The following is a 17543-nucleotide window of genomic DNA, read 5'->3' as shown; positions in this document are numbered from 1 at the left end:
AAGTCTATTCTATTCTATTCTATTCTATTCTATTCTATTCTATTCTATTCTATTCTATTCTATTCTAAAACCAGATAACCAAATGAGCTGGAACTTGGGTTGCTAGGTGACGGGCAAACTCTGCTGGGGTTGCTAGGTGACAGCTCAGTGCAAGTTGATTGTGACGTTACATTCTGGAGGTTTTTGCACCAAAAATATTAACATGAACCTCAGGGTGTTTTTTAAGCGTGTTAGCTGTGTCTAGAAGCAGTAGAAACCCAAACTGAAGTACAAAAATATGAATTTTGTGTAGTAGAGTCTCTTCTCTAGATTTCCTAGTTTGTGTTTATACTGACAAATGTGAAAGTTGTCCTCTAGAAATAGTCAAACTACATTCAGTCAGTGACTATTCCATTAAATATGAACCACAGTCCCTGAGTTTTGCCTCACCAGCAGAGGTGGATCCCACATGACAGCATCAGAGGAACTACTGAACACACATAAGAGACAGGGGGCCTCTACAGGAAATACAGATGGGAGGGGAGACTTCAGTTCGGTGTCTTTGTGTTTCTGCGAAACATGATTGTCTGTGTGGTCAGAGTCCAAACATTGTCTTGGAGAGCTACACCCAGTGACGAAGACTTGGGGACACCACCCTGTCCACATGAAGCCGGGCTGAGTCACATGGACTGTAAATAGCCACATTTATGTCTTACAGACCACTAATTGGTTAACAAGACATCCCTGATGAATAAATATGAAAGAGGGGGGAAGTGGAATAATCTCATATTTGTGTTTCAGTGTATCTCCACAGTATTCTGAAGAACCACACGGCTCACGCTTGTGAGGGAGACCTGCTTGTCATCAAGTGTCCCTCCAGGACATCTGTAGCCGTCCTATCGGCCTTCTATGGAAGACGTGTCCCTAATAAACACTTGTGCCCTGCACCAAACGCAAACATCACAGCAGAGGAGGAGGACACAGATTGTACTTCCTCCACCGCTTTAGAGGTAGATGAGACTGCTTATTACAGATATTTCCCATAATTTTTCATGCCATTGCCACTAAAACAATGTTAGCTTCTGACCGGGGATGTCAATATCAATAGATATGATAGAATATTCAATACACAGAAAACACACCGAACTCCGATTCAGAACCACACAGCATTCTGGGAGATGTAGGCAGCAGAGAAGCATAAGTCACTCAACCTCTCACAACCAGCTAAAAAAAAGGTTGCTGGAATCAACTAACTAATCACTCTTTGGTTACCTAGCAACTCATTCACTCTGTGGTTACCTAGCAACAGCCTGTTAAGTAACTTGCAGTTTCAAGTTTCAGCACTGCCTTGTAACTGCTTAGAAATAAACAATAATGAGGAGTAAAAAGTGGGATAAAAGTTTTTCACATATTTAAAACAAATAAAAAAATAATAATTATTGATATTGATATTTATCGATATTGAATGATGTGAAACTCTTAAACAGTGATAGGTTTTCACCCATATCTAATACTTACATTTATCAAAAGTTTAAAATTTGATTTAAAAATGTATTGGATTACATTTTTTTTTTGTTTTCCATTTTTTTCACATCTTCCCTCCAACCTCCTGATGTCCTCACTTTGAAAAATGCAGATTTATTACATCATTGATTCATGTAGAATGCCAGATGTTTTCCTGCTGTTGCAGAAGGTGCAGTCGGAGTGTCAGGACGAGCGGTCATGTCACATTCCCGTCCTCGCTCCTGTGTTTGGACCGGATCCCTGTCCACTCACTACCAAGTACCTCTTGGTGTCTTACAAGTGCAAACCAGGTACATCAATGAGTACTTTGAAAACAAACTACTGTGTTTTAGACTGAATTAACTAAGCTAAACATTTTGTTTGTTTTTCAGCTCAATATGCTATATGGTAAATGTCACATTAATGAAGATCCCTGCAATGAATGTTGGACTAATTTTTTTTTTTTTACATCACACAAATATGGGGATATTACCAGGGATAGAAGACTTTTTTTAAAATGTAAAAAAAAATGAAAAGAAAATATTTTAAAAATAAGGAAGAAATTTCTTCTTTACACATCGAGTTCTGCAATAAATAGCACAATTATTTTCATTTAGCTATAAACTATTAGCTTTACATTTGACTTTTGTTGTTTTAATTCAAAGTTTGGTTGACTATTTCAATATATTCTAACTTTTAGTGTACCTCTTCTTAGGCTACATTACCCCTGCAGCCTGGATGGAGCCAATTCTGATTTTTTGTCAAATTTGACAGTTTTTGCCGTGGTCTTTCACACTTGCAAATATATGCAATCTGTACGTGTTCTCCAGTGTGAACTGTAAACGACCTGAACGTGTCCCGCATGTGCAGTAGAGGGCGCAATAACGTCACACATAGAGAGTGTTTGCTGAAGTAAACATGGATGCTACCGGTGGAGCATAGCTTACGGTTTTGAAGTTGTTATTCGACCGCAGCCAGCACTTTAACAACTTAATCCTCATTATAGTCCGCCATGGTTGTTATTTTTCTTCCCGCTTGCGAGTATCAAGGCGCAGAATAGTGACGTTTGTCGAGTATCAGTGACGTTTAGGTCGGACGAATGCGATCTGGCGGTTCAGACTCAAGTCACATTTGAAAAGATCGGATACGTATCGGATATCCAAACTAGCTTGGATATTCGAAGAAAAATCCGACCTGTGTTGTTCAGACTGTCATGAAAAGATCAGATACAGGTCGCATTAAGGCAAAAAAAAAAAAAAGAAAATCGGATTTGGGTCACTTTTGACTGCGGTGTGAACCGCCCACCTTATCAGTGCATCAGACCACTGAACGCCCTGTCCCTAAAAAACTTTTAATCCCAAAAGAGCATCCACAGGAAGTGGTGCAGCCAGCCTGAGGCCCACGCCCACCAGCATTCAGGATCTGCTGCCAACTTCCTGGAGCCAGACGCTGCAGGACACCCACTGTGCTCCTCTCACTCAGTGGGACACCAATCATTTCACAGTGTGAAACATGTCAGTCTGCAGATGCTTATCTGGTTTTGCTTCATATTTTTTATTTTTTTTTTCCCCCAGAACACCATCACACAAGACTTGTGTGTGAAAACGAGCGTCTGAGGCTGATGTGTAAAAACGAGTCCGTCCTCGCCATCTACTCTGCTACATTTGGACACCTGCTTCATGGAAGTCCCAACTGTCCTGAGGAGCCGGGATCAAAATCCAACATGGGTCTGAAGCAAACATTTGGTGATAAACAGGGGAAAAACTGTTTATCTGTGAGGTGTGATATATATTTGTCTGTTTTGTCTGTTTCAGAGTGCTTGTCAGCTGTGGCTCTGAGGAAGGTTTCCCGCAGGTGTCACGGCAGAGAAAACTGTTCAATCTTTGCAGATACTCAAACCTTTGGGGACCCTTGCTTCCCCGGCACCAGGAAACACCTGCGAGTCTCCTTCACTTGTGGTAAGTAACAGGGTGGATCTTGTTATCCACAGCTGAGGCACACCACAAAAACACAAAATCTTACTAGGTATTCTTGGTTTTTAGTGCAAATATCTTAGTATACTTGAAATAAAACAAAACTAACTTACAAGTAAATTTTCAGCAAGATGTAAGATTTTTAGTAAATAATTCATTAATATTGACAAAAGTACTATTGCCCTGGCAGATTACTTCACTAATAACAAGACATTTTCCCCATGTTATAACTGAACTAGGATTTTTTCATTAATGTTATGGTGATAATTTTGATGCAAAGAAGGATTCTTCATAAAATCAGGAAAATCATGGACAACCCTGACCATTATCTTCATCAGATCTTGGGAAGACATAGTGTCTTCAGTCAGAGGCTTTTTCAGATTCTCTGTAATACAGACCGCTAGAAGAGTAGATGCCAATAACCATCACTATTTACTTTTTCAAGAATCTGAATTATTTTTTTCATTTTAACTGAATTGAATTGAATATTAAGGAATTACTGACTTAAATTAAACTCCTACATCTTGCTGGAAAGTTATTTGTAAGTTAGTTTTGTCTTGTTTCAAATGTAATAAAATATTTCCACTAGAAGCTAGACCAAAAATACTTGATAAGTCTGTATTGTTGCAGTGCAGCATGTAAACATATAATTTCCTTTTTAGTGCCCAGATATCTTCTTGAAGATGTGGGTCGAGGGTCGACTGACCCCTTCATGATCTCAGACCTCACACACGGTGAGGCACTAATCGGATTTTCTCAGGTTTTGTTGCACGATCTGCCCGGCTGACTGGTCTCTGAGCCCAGACCCCTCTCACCTGCAGGTGGATGGTACACTGGCCCCACCTACAGGCCGCAAAATGTGCTCTTTACCAACTGTCTGGAGATCATTGAAAAAATATTGGGTATGTGCTCTGATACCCTGAGACACCATAGGGTCAAGTTTTTTAATGGACCCTTCTGATATATTTGCCCACAAATATATCAGACATTTTTGAAAATGTTATTTTCAAAAATAACATTTATTTTTGAAAATGTGTTTCTTACTAACTTACAGAGAACTCAAGTTAGGTAGAAGTTAAGCCAGAGACATCAGCATTCTAAATAATTAGTTGTGGCATTTGTGTAAGGGTTTCTTTTTGTTGCTTTCTGTTCATCCCCACATGATAGAGAGTGGGCGCCCCCAAGCAACATCTGCTTGTTATTCATCAACAAGCAGATGAATAAATGCATCTGCTTGTTTAGAAAATGTGCAAATTTCGGTGCACTTATGAAAGAGTGAAAAGTGGAAAGATAGGCTCACCCATCGAGGCATATATCAAATCTGACTTCGTTCAAATAAAAGCAGCTGTAATGAGTTTTCTAAATGATTCATTACCCTTGAACATTGCCAGATTTTCCATCCATCCATCCATTCTTTATGGCTGCTTATCAACACACGTTGAATGCTGTTGTTTTCCCAGAAATTTTGCGCATGCGCACAATGTTTGAGGGCAAAAAGCCGATCCTATTACTTGTCATCTGTAGTTGCGATGCCGCAGTAGAACAACCCAGTCAGCAAAATGAAACCTGGAGATGCAGGCGTTATTAATTTAGTGAGGAGCACCGCAGCAAAGGAAAAAACAACCCAGAAAAACTGTGAAGAACAACTCAAAATGCCTCTTATTCTTTTTTCTCCATATGGTCTACACTACGCATAGACACGTTGCCATAGCAACTGACTGACAACAGCACCACTCATGTATGAGGATTCAACACCAAAAAACACAAATATTTCCCAGAAAAAGAACAAAACATGGTCCATGGTAAAAGTGTGAAAAAGCTTAAGGCCTATGAAGAATTTTGCTAAGAACTGTAAAGTATCACAATAAACAAAAATAAACACACCTGCCTGCACACAATTAACCATGCCAATGTTGAGGATTCCTGCAGTAATGCTGATGGTGGGTGGGGTATGGTTGGTGTCAATTTAAATCTGTTGCTGGGGAAAAATGTTCAACGACCAACCAGATTCTCTCTGCTTTTGTATTAATTTTATTTTAAAGCCACTTATTTAGTCTTGGATAGTAACTGTATGAACATTTTTGCATTTTAGAACTTGAGGTGAATTTATTCCTGCTGCATGCTGATATAATTACATCTTTGGTCTACATCGGGGGTGCCCAAAGTCGACCCTCGAGGCCCGGCATCCTGCATGTTTTAGTTCTCTCCCTGGTGGTGGTAACAACCTTTACAGCATGTCAATGTTCTTCTTTGGTTTTCTAATGAGCCATCATTTGATCCAGGTGGGTTAAACCAGGGAGAGAACTAAAGCATGCAGGATGCCGGCCCTCGAGGACCAGCTTTGGGCACCACTGGTCTACATGAATATGGAGTGTCTTTGATTTGTGATTAATGATCCCTCTCCTCTCCTGCAGGTCTCCCAGAGAGAGTGGCTCTGTACTTTGTCTCTGGTATTTGTGCCGGTCTGGTGTTCCTGCTCTGTCTGTTCGGGCTTCGCTCCACACTGGTGAGAGACGTTAAAGATCTGGTTTCTGACCTGAACTATCAGCTGAAAGCCTCTCGCAGGCAGCGCAAGGAGCTCATGGACGACCTCTTTGACGAAGACGTCTCGGACACTTCGTCCTTCCGCCACCTCACGCAGTCCTACCGCGCAACGGAGACTTTAAGTCCGTCCACCTTGTCAGTGGAACTGGTTGAGCGAGAAGTGCAGCAGACCAGAGCTCATCCCAAAGGAGACATCTGGCCACAGCTGGACTCTAGTCCTTACGCCATTCACAAGATTAAAACGTACAGCAACTGATTAAGATCTGACAGAAACAAAAAGGAACTTTCATTTGCTGGCCGTCATTAACGTAGCAAAGGTTTAGTAGGATTGGTGCGTTTAAAATCAAAACTGACCACATGTTCTTTTAATTAATAATATCCTCATATGAAGATCTTCCACCACTTTAACTGTTTTTATTAAACTGGTTTGTCTAATGTATGAAAAATATGAAATTAACACAATGTAAAAATATTAAAACTAATAAAAATTGATTGGTACTCTATGCAGTGATGTATTTCTGCATCCATGCACCCAGCCTGCATTTATTTATTCTAGTGGAGCCTACTTGCTGATAGGTATTTATAAATAATAACAAACTGCACTACTAGAGATTTTAAACAAGCTTTGATATAATAGCCTTCAAATTGGTTCAACTCCAATCTCCTCTATCTAAGACGTTAATTAATTCTGGTGTAGAGCACAGAATCACCATATTGATGGTTATTAAATCATGAGATACATGGGCCAAAATTATTAGCCAAAAATACTCACAGGCAAAAAAAAAAAAATTAAAGAAATTATTTTTATTTTTATTTATTTTTTGTGATAAACAGATGTTTAGTACAAAACCTAAAAACATAGTCAATAACTTTTACAAAAACATCTTCGGCGCTGGCTAGCCATCTAGCCACCTAGCTAACTAGAGCTAACCCGTGGTTATCTAGCTGAATTTAGTTTTGTAAGATTTTAGAATAAAAGAAAGTGTTACTGCATACTCCGTGGTATGGAGTTAGATTTGTTTCACAATTATTCAATCAAAAAAAAAAAATGTCAAACAAAAAAACAACAAAAATCTTTAAAAAATTTATTGTTTCGAAAATAATTATTTTTATAATTAAAAAGTTTTTAAGATTTTTTTTGTTTGACATGATTTTTTTTTTGATTGAATACTATTTTTTTTTGTTTTACATGATTTTTTTTTTTGATTGAGTAATTATGAAACAAATCTAACTCCATACCGTGGCAGTAGGAGGCAGTATAGGATTTAGTCCTGATCCGCTGAAGTCTGGAAGATGAAGTCCGTCCGTGTTGACGAACGTGGGTGGAGGAGGGAGCCTACATAGCGATCTCTTTACTGGAGGAGCAGCGGTGTTTCTGCTCCTAACTGTCCGCTCACGCTATGTTGCCCCACCGGTTGGCCTCCTGACACCGAGCGGGACGTGAAGAAAGCGGGATAACATAAGCGTATGTGACAGAGTTATGGACGCTAATCGAGATTTGTGGAGCTCTACGACTTGTTGAAACATTTGAGACTCCCTCCAGCTGCTGCTAGCATTAGCCGCTGAAAACAAACAGCTGCCCGGAAGGAGGCCGCCGCGGCGCCGGGTTGGGATTTAACTTTCCTCGCCCCGACATTCCTGCCGATCCCACACAAAGCCAACCGTGAAGGGGTATTTATGTGATCCGGGTAAGAATGGAGTCCACTTTGGGGATATCCAACGAGGAATGCTTGGCAATATCCTTTCAGTGATGTTTACATTTTATTTTTTAGTTAGGGTTAGGCTAACGTTAGCTTTATGTATCTGATAAGAACACAACCGACTTTTAATGCCCTGCTAACCATATGAACATATAATGCTACTAACATTGACTAAACCTATTTATATTTCAGTAACAGCCATTATTTAATGTAATGTTCTTGCTTCCAAACTGCATCCCTCTTGTCCTGTTTTCCGTCAGATTATTTTGACTCCTGTTTTCACTTTCTATGGCTTCATTTTAACATCTATCTGCTGCCAGAATGAAACTAATCGATTATTCGGCGCAGTGGGGTAATGTTTGAGTTGAACAGGCCCTTTGTTGTGATGTCCGCACTGCTCCCTCATCCTCCATCACATTGATTCCTTGATTGAGCTGCTCACACTGTGAAAGGTCAAGAGCTGAGGTCTGGCCAGAAGGAGCCCAGACTGCTGTCTCTAATTGAACGCAATGGAGAGTTTATGTAAGTATCAGATGTATAAAAACAGGTTTTAGTGTTGGACAGCTGGTAAATCAATAACAGATTGAGTTTGTGTTGAGACATTTTTCTGTGCACTGATCATAATTTTCAGCTAATTTCGGAGCTCTGGCTTTGTAAAGCTTTAACCTGCTGATGCTTATTTTTTTAACTGATTCTGTTTTCTCTTTAATAACTAATATGAGAAAACATAAAAACAACATTCAAAATATTTTTAAACAACGCATCTTTCGTTGAGTGAAGGAAGTGTCCTGCCACATTGTCAGAAATAAATCATTTTAAATTCACAAAATTAAATACATTATGTAACTTATTGATTTTCTGCTTATAGCTAATGGAAATAAAGAAACATTTAAGATCAGAATGCAACACTAGATCACTAAAAACAATTTTAAGTATAAAAATATGGGCTAATCAATAACAAGTATGTTTAATAACAGCTTAAAGTTATTTTCAAAAGTTACTCATTCATACTCTTATAAATGAGCGATTATGACTATTTTAATGATTATCCAAACAGTAGTTTCCACTTGTTTTCCATTAAAATGTTTCATGAAAGAATCTGGCATTTTAAAAAATGTGATAAATTTCAAAAGGATAAAGTTAACCAATATTCCTATACTCTTTTCAGCCATCTTGACTTTAATTACTTGTTACTTAGTAAAAGCTCACACTGAGGAGTGTTGTTGAAAATTAAGCTTTCTTGTCTTAGTGTAACCCTTCTTTGTTCGTCTCAGGTCCAGTAGGTTGACTTCGCAACAGACGCACTCATGTTCATTGAATTTATTCTAACAAGAGAGAAAATTAAGTTGTTTTCTGTCCATTTACATCAAATAAAATACAATGAATAAACCTACACAAAAGACAGAGCAATGGCTCCCAATGAGCAGTTTACAGTTGTAAAATTAAATACAGCTAATTATGATAATAGTTTAAAAAAACAGGACAATGTTGCATATGAAACCGTTTATATAATTAAATTTGTCTTAAATATATGCCAAAATATAATGCCTATAAAGAAAACGAGCTGATCTGAATAAATACCACAGTCCCAGAAGGCCACAGAAAAAAGGGGGAGGAGCTGTCGGTTACCGGTTGCTATGGTAACCACCAACGGTCAAGAGCAAAGTAGCAATAAATGTCAGGAGCACATCACAACTTTTGACTAAACAAAAAATAATTTGAGGAATAAATGAACAATTTTGACAAACTCCGCATCTACATTATTGTTGAAATAAAACCCTGTTACATTGGTACATATTGATTTTTGCGACGATGGTTGTTGTTCAGTGTATTGTGTGGATCTGTGGGGCACAAAATAATTTCTCAGTGCAGGATTTCAGTGTTTGGTGTTCTGCCTTATTTGGATTGGCTGCCATGGAGCCTGAATGTATGTCATGTATGCAGAGTTGTGTATATAAGAAATGTCTCATCAGTTAACATCCAGCGCCCTACTTTATAAACAAATATGGCTTTCAACATGCAAACATGCAAGATAATCAAAGCACTTTTGACAAGTTGTCACCTGAACAATGTCACACTGACGGACAGGATGTGTTGTTGGAAAGCAAAGCTGATCCAGGTTGAATCAGAACTTTTTGATTCCAGGAGTTTTAGCTGAATGAGAAGCTTTTTTGTTGCCACTGGATTGTAATTTAACAGGAAGTCATGCGGTAATCATGGCTAGTGTCCGTTTGGCAGCTGCAGCGTTTGCTTAGTGATAGTGGGAGCTGTGTGTCCAACCACCAGTATAGCTCCCAGTAAGTTCCACCATCATCCACCTCACCGCAGATTACTCTGAATTCCTTCGCTTGGTCTTGGGCTGTAATGAGAGTCACATGGGCTCCAAGCCTTAGGCTGTTCAAACAACATTAACTCATCCAAGAAGCAGTTCTGATGGGCCAAATTAAACTATGACGGCTCCAATAAAATATATATATTTTGTCATACCTCTATATAATAAGTAATGATAATTGATTTATTCACCATGAAAGTTGTCTGTTTTATAGTAGAAAACTGGAAATGACTGCATACTTTTTATTTTCGTTGTACCAATCTGAGGGAATTTAATTAAATTGCTCAAAATAGGGAAGATAAAAATTATAAATCAGAGTGAGGGAAACAAAACATGTTGACTGGTTAATAAACAAAACAACAAATAAAATTAATCGAGTCTAAACAAAATTGTCCTTCAAAATAAAAAGACTTGTTGAGACCAAAAGACAGACTGAAGACTTTCATTATCCAGTTTTTGGTAGAGAGCGAGAGAGAAAGGAGAAAAATAATAAATAATGCAAATGGAAATTATTGGGCTTGTTTTAATTTATCATGTGATTAATTGATTTATTGCAGCATGCCTATGAATGACCCAAGTCGTCTCAGACTAAAGGGAGACTAAATCCTGCCCTCTTGAACGTTGCCTAGCAACAGAAACTTGGTCACTGTTTTTAAACATCTGTTTCCAGTCATTTTGACTGTTCACATCCATAATTTTGTAAGATCCACTCTTTGCACTAGTAGCGCTCCATAAGCACGATCCAGATTCAATTTTACAAGCATACAAAAGGTTGAATGTAAACATGAACAATTACTGGCCTATAAAAACTAATAATTATGGAGCTGAACTCTGTAGTTTTATTTGTTGAATAAAACAGATTTTATCTGCAGCTCATCCATTTGTAATACTTTTTGATAGAACCATAAATAAGGAATATCTAGGTTATATATTTCACACAAAGATTTTTGTTTTTTTATTCTCTGTAGGTAAAGTTAATATTAATTTAGGTTAGCTTTATTTTGAAATTCAGTTTTTATTTTGAAAGACTTCTTGTTGAGCCATATTTTTGACAATGTTTGTCGTGCTTTGATGGAAAGAAAGAAAAGACATTAAAATACATTATTTTTGGATTTTCATTTTTTAATTTTATTTTTGTTTTTTTAGTTAAATTCATTATGCTTTTCCAAGATAAACACAGATGTCGAATCTGTTGCCATAACCCTTTTCTTTAGGACACCAGTTGCATTAAAAAGTGTGATTTGTTTCACTAAACTGCACACAGTGCTGCATTTATATTTTTACATTTATTCATATTTGTTGATAATCTTATTGAACAAACTGTGGAGGAAATAGTGAAACCAACAATCTCTACAATACAGACAGTTTCTGTGGATTTTAAACATCATTAATGGGGAATTTACTGTGAAAATGATAAATAAAAATTCTTATCATGACAAGCATTGTATCATGATAAAAAAATAAACAATATGATAAATTCTTACCGCTAGTATATAAGCAAAAGGTTCAAAGGTATATCATAAATAGGTTTCTCTTTTCTCTCTTCGTGTCATTTTTGGAAATATTCCTTAATGCAAAATCACCATAAACTGAAGGATTATTTTAAGATGACCTGGTTTTAAAACCAGAGCTATCAAGCTGCAAAGCAGGTTAATTAATTGCGATAAAAGGTTGCCCAACTTAATTATTTTTATTCTCCAAGTGTTGCTGTTCAAAGAGCAGACAGAGAGGTGATATTCTGCTCAGTAATCATGTTAACTTGAAACCTAAATCCTGTTAGCTTAAGTCTTTGGCTGAAAGTCCTAAAAAAATAAAAAAAGAAACAAATTTCTCAAAAAAATTAAATTGTTTAGCAACATTGGGAGTACTCTAGCAGATGAATATATTGTGAAGTTGTAGTATTTTACTCTGGGCTATGATATGACTGGATTCAGCCCCTTTGCAGTAGATTTTTGGTTGTAGTTTGTGACGTCTGAGGTTATCCCAGTTGATTCAGAGAACTCCCTGCGACGCATTTAGAAAGCCTGAGTCATTCTTATTGTGAAGTGAAAGAGAAGTCTGGGTAGAGCGCTGATTCAGTTCCAGTCAGATATCAGTTAGTGTTTCCCGCCCACATTAACACGCATCAAAGGTCTGAATCCTTTTGTTTTAAAACATAACTTATTCAGTTTTTCCCTCAGACTTGTCTTTATTAACTTTGAATGTAGAGCAGAGCCAGCCTGCTTGTTGTTTTTCCACCGTTGTTCCCTTATTCAGCTGATTTCACCTAACTGCAGATTAGTGGATGAATTTGCATGAATGCATGCTCTCTTTTTAAATACTAAATTTGCATTTTGTTCCATTAATAATGATTAAAATCTTCCCAGCACACGCGTCTTACTTGTGCTGAATGATTGAGTTTTAATTGCATAAAGGGTTTTGTGATTGAAAAAGTAAATATTTCTGCAGCTGATCTGAATATGCTTTGTTTTTTAACCTATAAAACTGAATGGTTCAGTAATTTGAACGTCAGAATCTGTGCTGCTCTCATCTAGATTGGGCGTTTTGGCCACTCCTGATGCTGTCGTGTCTCGACCAGTGGCCCAGTTATCCATACCTGTGAACCAGAAATTTGAAATTATACGAGGTATGTATCTTTTTTTCCTCTCAGCGTTAGACATTCACTTTTATTCTGCATATTCTGATAATTATTATTAAATATTCTGTAACTTTAAAACGGGTAAAGAATTCAGTAGAACATGGTGTTTGTGATGTTTAGTGTATTAAACATTTTCACCTGCAACCTTTGTTATTGGGATTTGATGTGTAGAAAAGTAGTGTGTGTATTAATGTGAGGGAATGAAATAAAAACCACGTGTCATTTTTCTCTTTAGCTTTTGGTTGTAATGTGACCGGGTCACATCTCTGTAATCATTCATTTCATTTCCACTTCAGGGAGACATTTTAAAGTAAACTCAAATCGTTTCCTTCTGAAAAACCTGCAGGTTCATTCCCACCGCCGACCTTTGAACTTAACCGTTTTCCTTTCTGTTTCGTTTCCCTCCAGAAGCTGAAGAGGCTCTCCTGATTGACTTTTCTGACGATTGTGAGTTCTTCTTGAGTTTAACTTTATGCATCCAGTCAGCTTGTTACAAGTTTCAGACTCATATTTGCAGAGTTTAGTTCAGCTCCCTTTTCCAGACTTATATTTTTAGAGCAAGCCTGCAGCCCAAAGCTGCTTTATTTAGCAGCAGAGCTGGGTCATAAGTTGCCAAGGCTCGCTGAAGGAATGCTGATTTAGGTCACTGGTGTGTCCCGTTTCTTCTGTTTCTCAGCCACTTTGTATTTTAATGTGCTTGCAAAATCCAAACGTGTCTGACATGCAGGTGCTTTTTCCTCAGCGAGTGTTACAATACGAATCAGAGGAGAAAAGTCTCCAGAGCTGATGCTAGAGCTGATGCTGGAGCTGCAGGACGATGAGCGGACCCAGACGTTCTTAACCCAGGTGAAAAGCGCTCAAGAGCAAGGTGAGGCGATTAATTATTGAGTAACTCATCTAACATTTATTTACCAAGGGTGGATTTCGCCACGCTGCTCTGATCTCTGCTCTCCTGTGCACACCAGGAAACACACCTTGGATTGCGACTTTTAAAACTGACTTTCTGCTGCACTCAAACCAGAACTACACACCAGTCCTGCCGCAGTAAATCAGTTAATGGCATGGAAAATAAATACTAGCTCAATGGTTTCCATTTGCATGATTTATTGTTTTTCTACCAAAAACTGGTTGACAAAAATCTTCAGTCTGGAGCTTTGTATCCTGTTAATGAAGGATAATTTTGTTTACAGATACTTTATAATTAATTTTATTTATTAGTTCTGTTGTTTTTGTTTATTTATTGTGGATATTTAAAATATCTTCCAGTTTAAGTGTTAAATGCTCTTTATTGGTCTTTGAAAGAGGGAACTTTAATTATTACTTGAAAATTGTCTTAAAACAACAATAATATCATTTATTACAATAATTACTTGGATGATTTATCGTTTGGCAATATTTGTTATTGTGACATGAACTCCAATGGACAGAGTTATCTCTACACGGTGAATTATTCTGTCCTAGTTTTGTGTTTGTTTTCATGAGAAATAAAAAAATAACAGGAAATCTAGCGAGGAATCACTTATATGAAGTGTAATTTATGCTGGTGTTGAACATTTTCATTAACTTTTCAGAGTGAATATTTAAACTGATTCATTTTTATTTCAGATTTTGTAGCCACGAAAATGTTTGCATGTATCTTCTATTGATATTGATATATTTATTACTTTTTCAGTTTTGCCTGATTTATGCTGGTAAATCCATCAATTCCATTTTAACTAAGTTTTTCTTTTTTGCACCAATTCAGAATTATGCATGTCTCAAGGCACCTTTTAAAAAACCGGTCCAGTTTATCCAGTCAAATTCATTTAAATTTGTTCCAAATTGATCCTAATTATCAAACAAGACGGTTCAGTTCAGTTTATCAATAAAATTTAAAAAACTCAGACATGCATCATTCACTCATCCTGCACTACCATTGGACTGAGTCTTTGACTTTGCAAAATTCCCTCATTCTGAGGATGCATGTGGCGACAGTCGGGAGGAAAACTTGTCTTTAACAGGAAGTGAGTAGCTGCACTCTCCCCTGAATTAAAAGTTATGTGGCGATAACTCGCAGAAGAGGTTAAATGAGGGTGAACATCACTTACCTTGAGTTTACTGAAGTAATAAAATAATGTTCTCAGCTTTTAAATGAGTTTTGGAGGTCATGAACAAGAAAATAGCTTATGATTGGGTAAAAATGAGTGATTTAGGTTGTGGCTGCAGCGTCTGATAGAAATCATAACCAGGGAATTGTGAAAAAATCTTTGTTCTTCTTGTGTTCCAGTCATGCACTGACAGATTGCAGTAATAGGAGACGTATTGTGTGTAAGTTAGGAAAAAAACACGTTTTACCAGCAGTATGGTTGTCTAAATGCTGACTTAGCTGCTTCCTGGCTTCTCCGTCAGTGAGATTTTTAAATTCCTGTCCTGGTTGCCGCCTGTGACCAACTTCCTGGAGAGATAAAGATTTTAAAGGAGGGTTTTACTTTGAGTTTCCTTCTTCAACCTGTTCATCCAGTTTGACTATTATATTCACTGTTTGCTTTTCTGAAGAAAGCCACTATGCAGACTCTTCTAAAGTTAAAGAAAACTCACTTTTTGTGTCGTTTGTCCTGTTTGGAACAACATTGCATGATCAAATTTTATTAGTTTTTATTCATTTAACGTCATTCCTCTGATGACATCACACTGGGTAGAACAGCATACATTTTAAACGTTTCTTGTCTTGTTTCCTAATTTTTTTTCATGCTTTCTTTTAAAAACAATCTAATTCAATCTCCAAACATGGTGACTTGCACTTTGTATTGCTGCACCAAAACATTTAAGCCGTATGTGAGAACGCTGCATATTTCAGGAGAAAATGACAAGAATAAAACAAACAATAAAAGGTTTCTGATGAGGGCTGAGCTTCATGATTTTTCTTTTTAGTCAAACCTGCTGTAGAAATTGTGGTTTACTTAATGCATTCATTTAGGTCAGAGGTGTCTTAAAGTTTTGCATTGTGGACTAAAATATTCAATCTCAAAAATGGAATACAAAAATACTATGAAAATAATTGATTTTGAAAGACTTTTAAACTAAAATACACCTCAAAAAACTGAACTCACTTTATTTTAATTAAAATGTTCCAAATAGAAATTGTATCTGTAAACTGCCTGAAATGGCTTATTAAAGCTGTACAGTTTCTTACATTTTCGGGTTTCTTTTTTGTTTATTTGACCTTGAGAAAAAATCTCTGAATTTCAATTTGTTATTTTTTTCATTAAATGTTTGTCATTTGCAGACGTCTGCTGAAACAGATGAAAGTTACTTTGGTGTTTGCGTTTCTCGAGGACATCAGCTGTTCTTTATGCTCAAATGAATGTTCTAAGACGTAAATATTTGCTTATTTTAAATTTTCCTCTGACTGATCTGTTAATCTGTCCAGTTGCATCCAAGCCAAGTAAACCCAAAGCGATGGAGCCGCTCACTCCAGCGGCGTATCGAGGTCCGGTTCCGGTTCCACCACAACGGGCCACAAAGACCGCCAACAGCAGTGGAGACCACCTGACCAGAACCTGCACAGCGCCGGCCTCCAACCTCAACAATGCAGCAGGAAATCATAACGCCTGCGGTAAAAATCAGCTTGTTTACAGTTTAAAATGTTAAAGTTTGACGTCTGAAACTAAATCAAGGGATTTTTTTTGTCTGGTTTTAACCTTAATGTTTAAAAAATAATATAAAATAATATAATTAAATTATTTAATATTAGAATTAAATTTAATATTATGTAATATTTATTTATTATACTGAAGTTGCTTTAAATGTTTTTATGTAAAACTTTTACTTTCATGGTTTAAAATGTAAAATTAACTTTTTTTTTTAGCTTTAAATCATGTTATAATGTTATTCTCTCATCAAAAACATATTATATATTAAATAATATTGTAATATTTAACAGTTTAATAATATTTAATCTTAATTTTTCATAATCCTGTTTTTGATCTTTCCTGAACATTTATTGCGTCAGAATACGGATTTGGAGAGGGCTTAAAGAACCCTGTTAAAGTGGAGGAGAAGAAGAACCAGCAGAATCGGATCGTCGCGTCCAGAGAGCCGCCTCCTGTTCCCACTCTGCCTCCCCGAAAAGCCTCCTTCCCTCCCTCCAATCCTCTTCCTCCGCCTCCAATCCCAAAAGACTCGGCTGCAGCCTTTCAGGGCCGAGGCACCGCTCTCATACCCAACACCAAACCAGAGTGAGTCCGCCTGGAAAGGATGTGTGATTTATCTGAAATGCTTCTGTCTGTTAACCATTTCTTTTGTTTTTTAATCCAGTAGTTTCAGGCAGACTGACTACACGGACCGGCCGACGTCCTGGTGCGACAGTCCGTCTACCAACAGCATGCGGCAGGCCATGCTGTCCAGCGAGGCCGGGCAGAGGGAGTACCTCATTAAACACCGTCTGGGCAAGAAGGAGAAGGAGTATGTGGACATCCAGCCCTTCAGGTGAGGAGGCCGCCCTCGCACAAACGGGAACGGATTCAGTCTGAGGCCTTGTCCACACCCAGCCGAATCTTCATGAAAATGTATGTTTGGAAAAATAACATCGTTCATACGGGTTGTGTGTACGATGTTTTAACTTGATCATAACATCAAGTTATGATGTTGTTCTGATTGATCTTTTTACAGATTATCTGACTCATAGCAAACTGTCACAACACGGTGACAATTTTAATAAATACATAAAACATATTTTCTGATAGTTACATACTGCAGCTTTAAAGTTGTAGTATTATGGAAAACCAACTTTTTTGAGATATAATCATGTTGTAACTAGAGATGTGCCGATCAGGTTTTTTCCTGCCGATTCTGATTCCGATCACCCATGAGGGCCGATCACCGATACCGATCAC

At 37.4% G+C, this 17543-nt stretch overlaps 2 protein-coding genes across 4 annotated transcripts in view; both read left to right on the top strand.

The window, feature by feature from the left end:
• LOC103150187 (protein eva-1 homolog C) overlaps positions 1-6282 on the top strand; it is a 12194-nt gene extending 5912 nt beyond the window's left edge. The window contains exons 2-8 of one of the 2 annotated variants that reach the window (XM_007569688.2): positions 781-989; positions 1670-1793; positions 3057-3209; positions 3297-3440; positions 4118-4189; positions 4277-4357; positions 5870-6282. In XM_007569688.2, coding sequence (XP_007569750.1) covers positions 781-989; positions 1670-1793; positions 3057-3209; positions 3297-3440; positions 4118-4189; positions 4277-4357; positions 5870-6255 — 1169 coding nt within the window. In that variant the 3' untranslated portion in view covers positions 6256-6282. The remainder of the gene's footprint in view (positions 1-780; positions 990-1669; positions 1794-3056; positions 3210-3296; positions 3441-4117; positions 4190-4276; positions 4358-5869) is intronic. The other variant, XM_007569691.2, reaches the window with a different exon arrangement.
• A 1004-nt stretch (positions 6283-7286) lies between these two features.
• Positions 7287-17543, top strand: part of ocrl (OCRL inositol polyphosphate-5-phosphatase) — a 29031-nt gene continuing 18774 nt past the window's right edge. For both annotated transcript variants that reach the window (XM_007569686.2, XM_007569684.2), the window contains exons 1-8: positions 7287-7735; positions 8142-8221; positions 12566-12657; positions 13078-13116; positions 13412-13537; positions 16079-16264; positions 16661-16886; positions 16966-17136. In XM_007569686.2, coding sequence (XP_007569748.1) covers positions 7694-7735; positions 8142-8221; positions 12566-12657; positions 13078-13116; positions 13412-13537; positions 16079-16264; positions 16661-16886; positions 16966-17136 — 962 coding nt within the window. In that variant the 5' untranslated portion in view covers positions 7287-7693. The remainder of the gene's footprint in view (positions 7736-8141; positions 8222-12565; positions 12658-13077; positions 13117-13411; positions 13538-16078; positions 16265-16660; positions 16887-16965; positions 17137-17543) is intronic.

The sequence above is a fragment of the Poecilia formosa genome, unplaced genomic scaffold, assembly GCF_000485575.1.
Source record: "Poecilia formosa unplaced genomic scaffold, Poecilia_formosa-5.1.2 Scaffold244, whole genome shotgun sequence".
Taxonomy (NCBI): Eukaryota; Metazoa; Chordata; class Actinopteri; order Cyprinodontiformes; family Poeciliidae; genus Poecilia; species Poecilia formosa.
The sequence above is the reverse complement of the archived record's forward strand: the minus strand, read 5'-3'. Positions and strand labels throughout refer to the sequence as shown.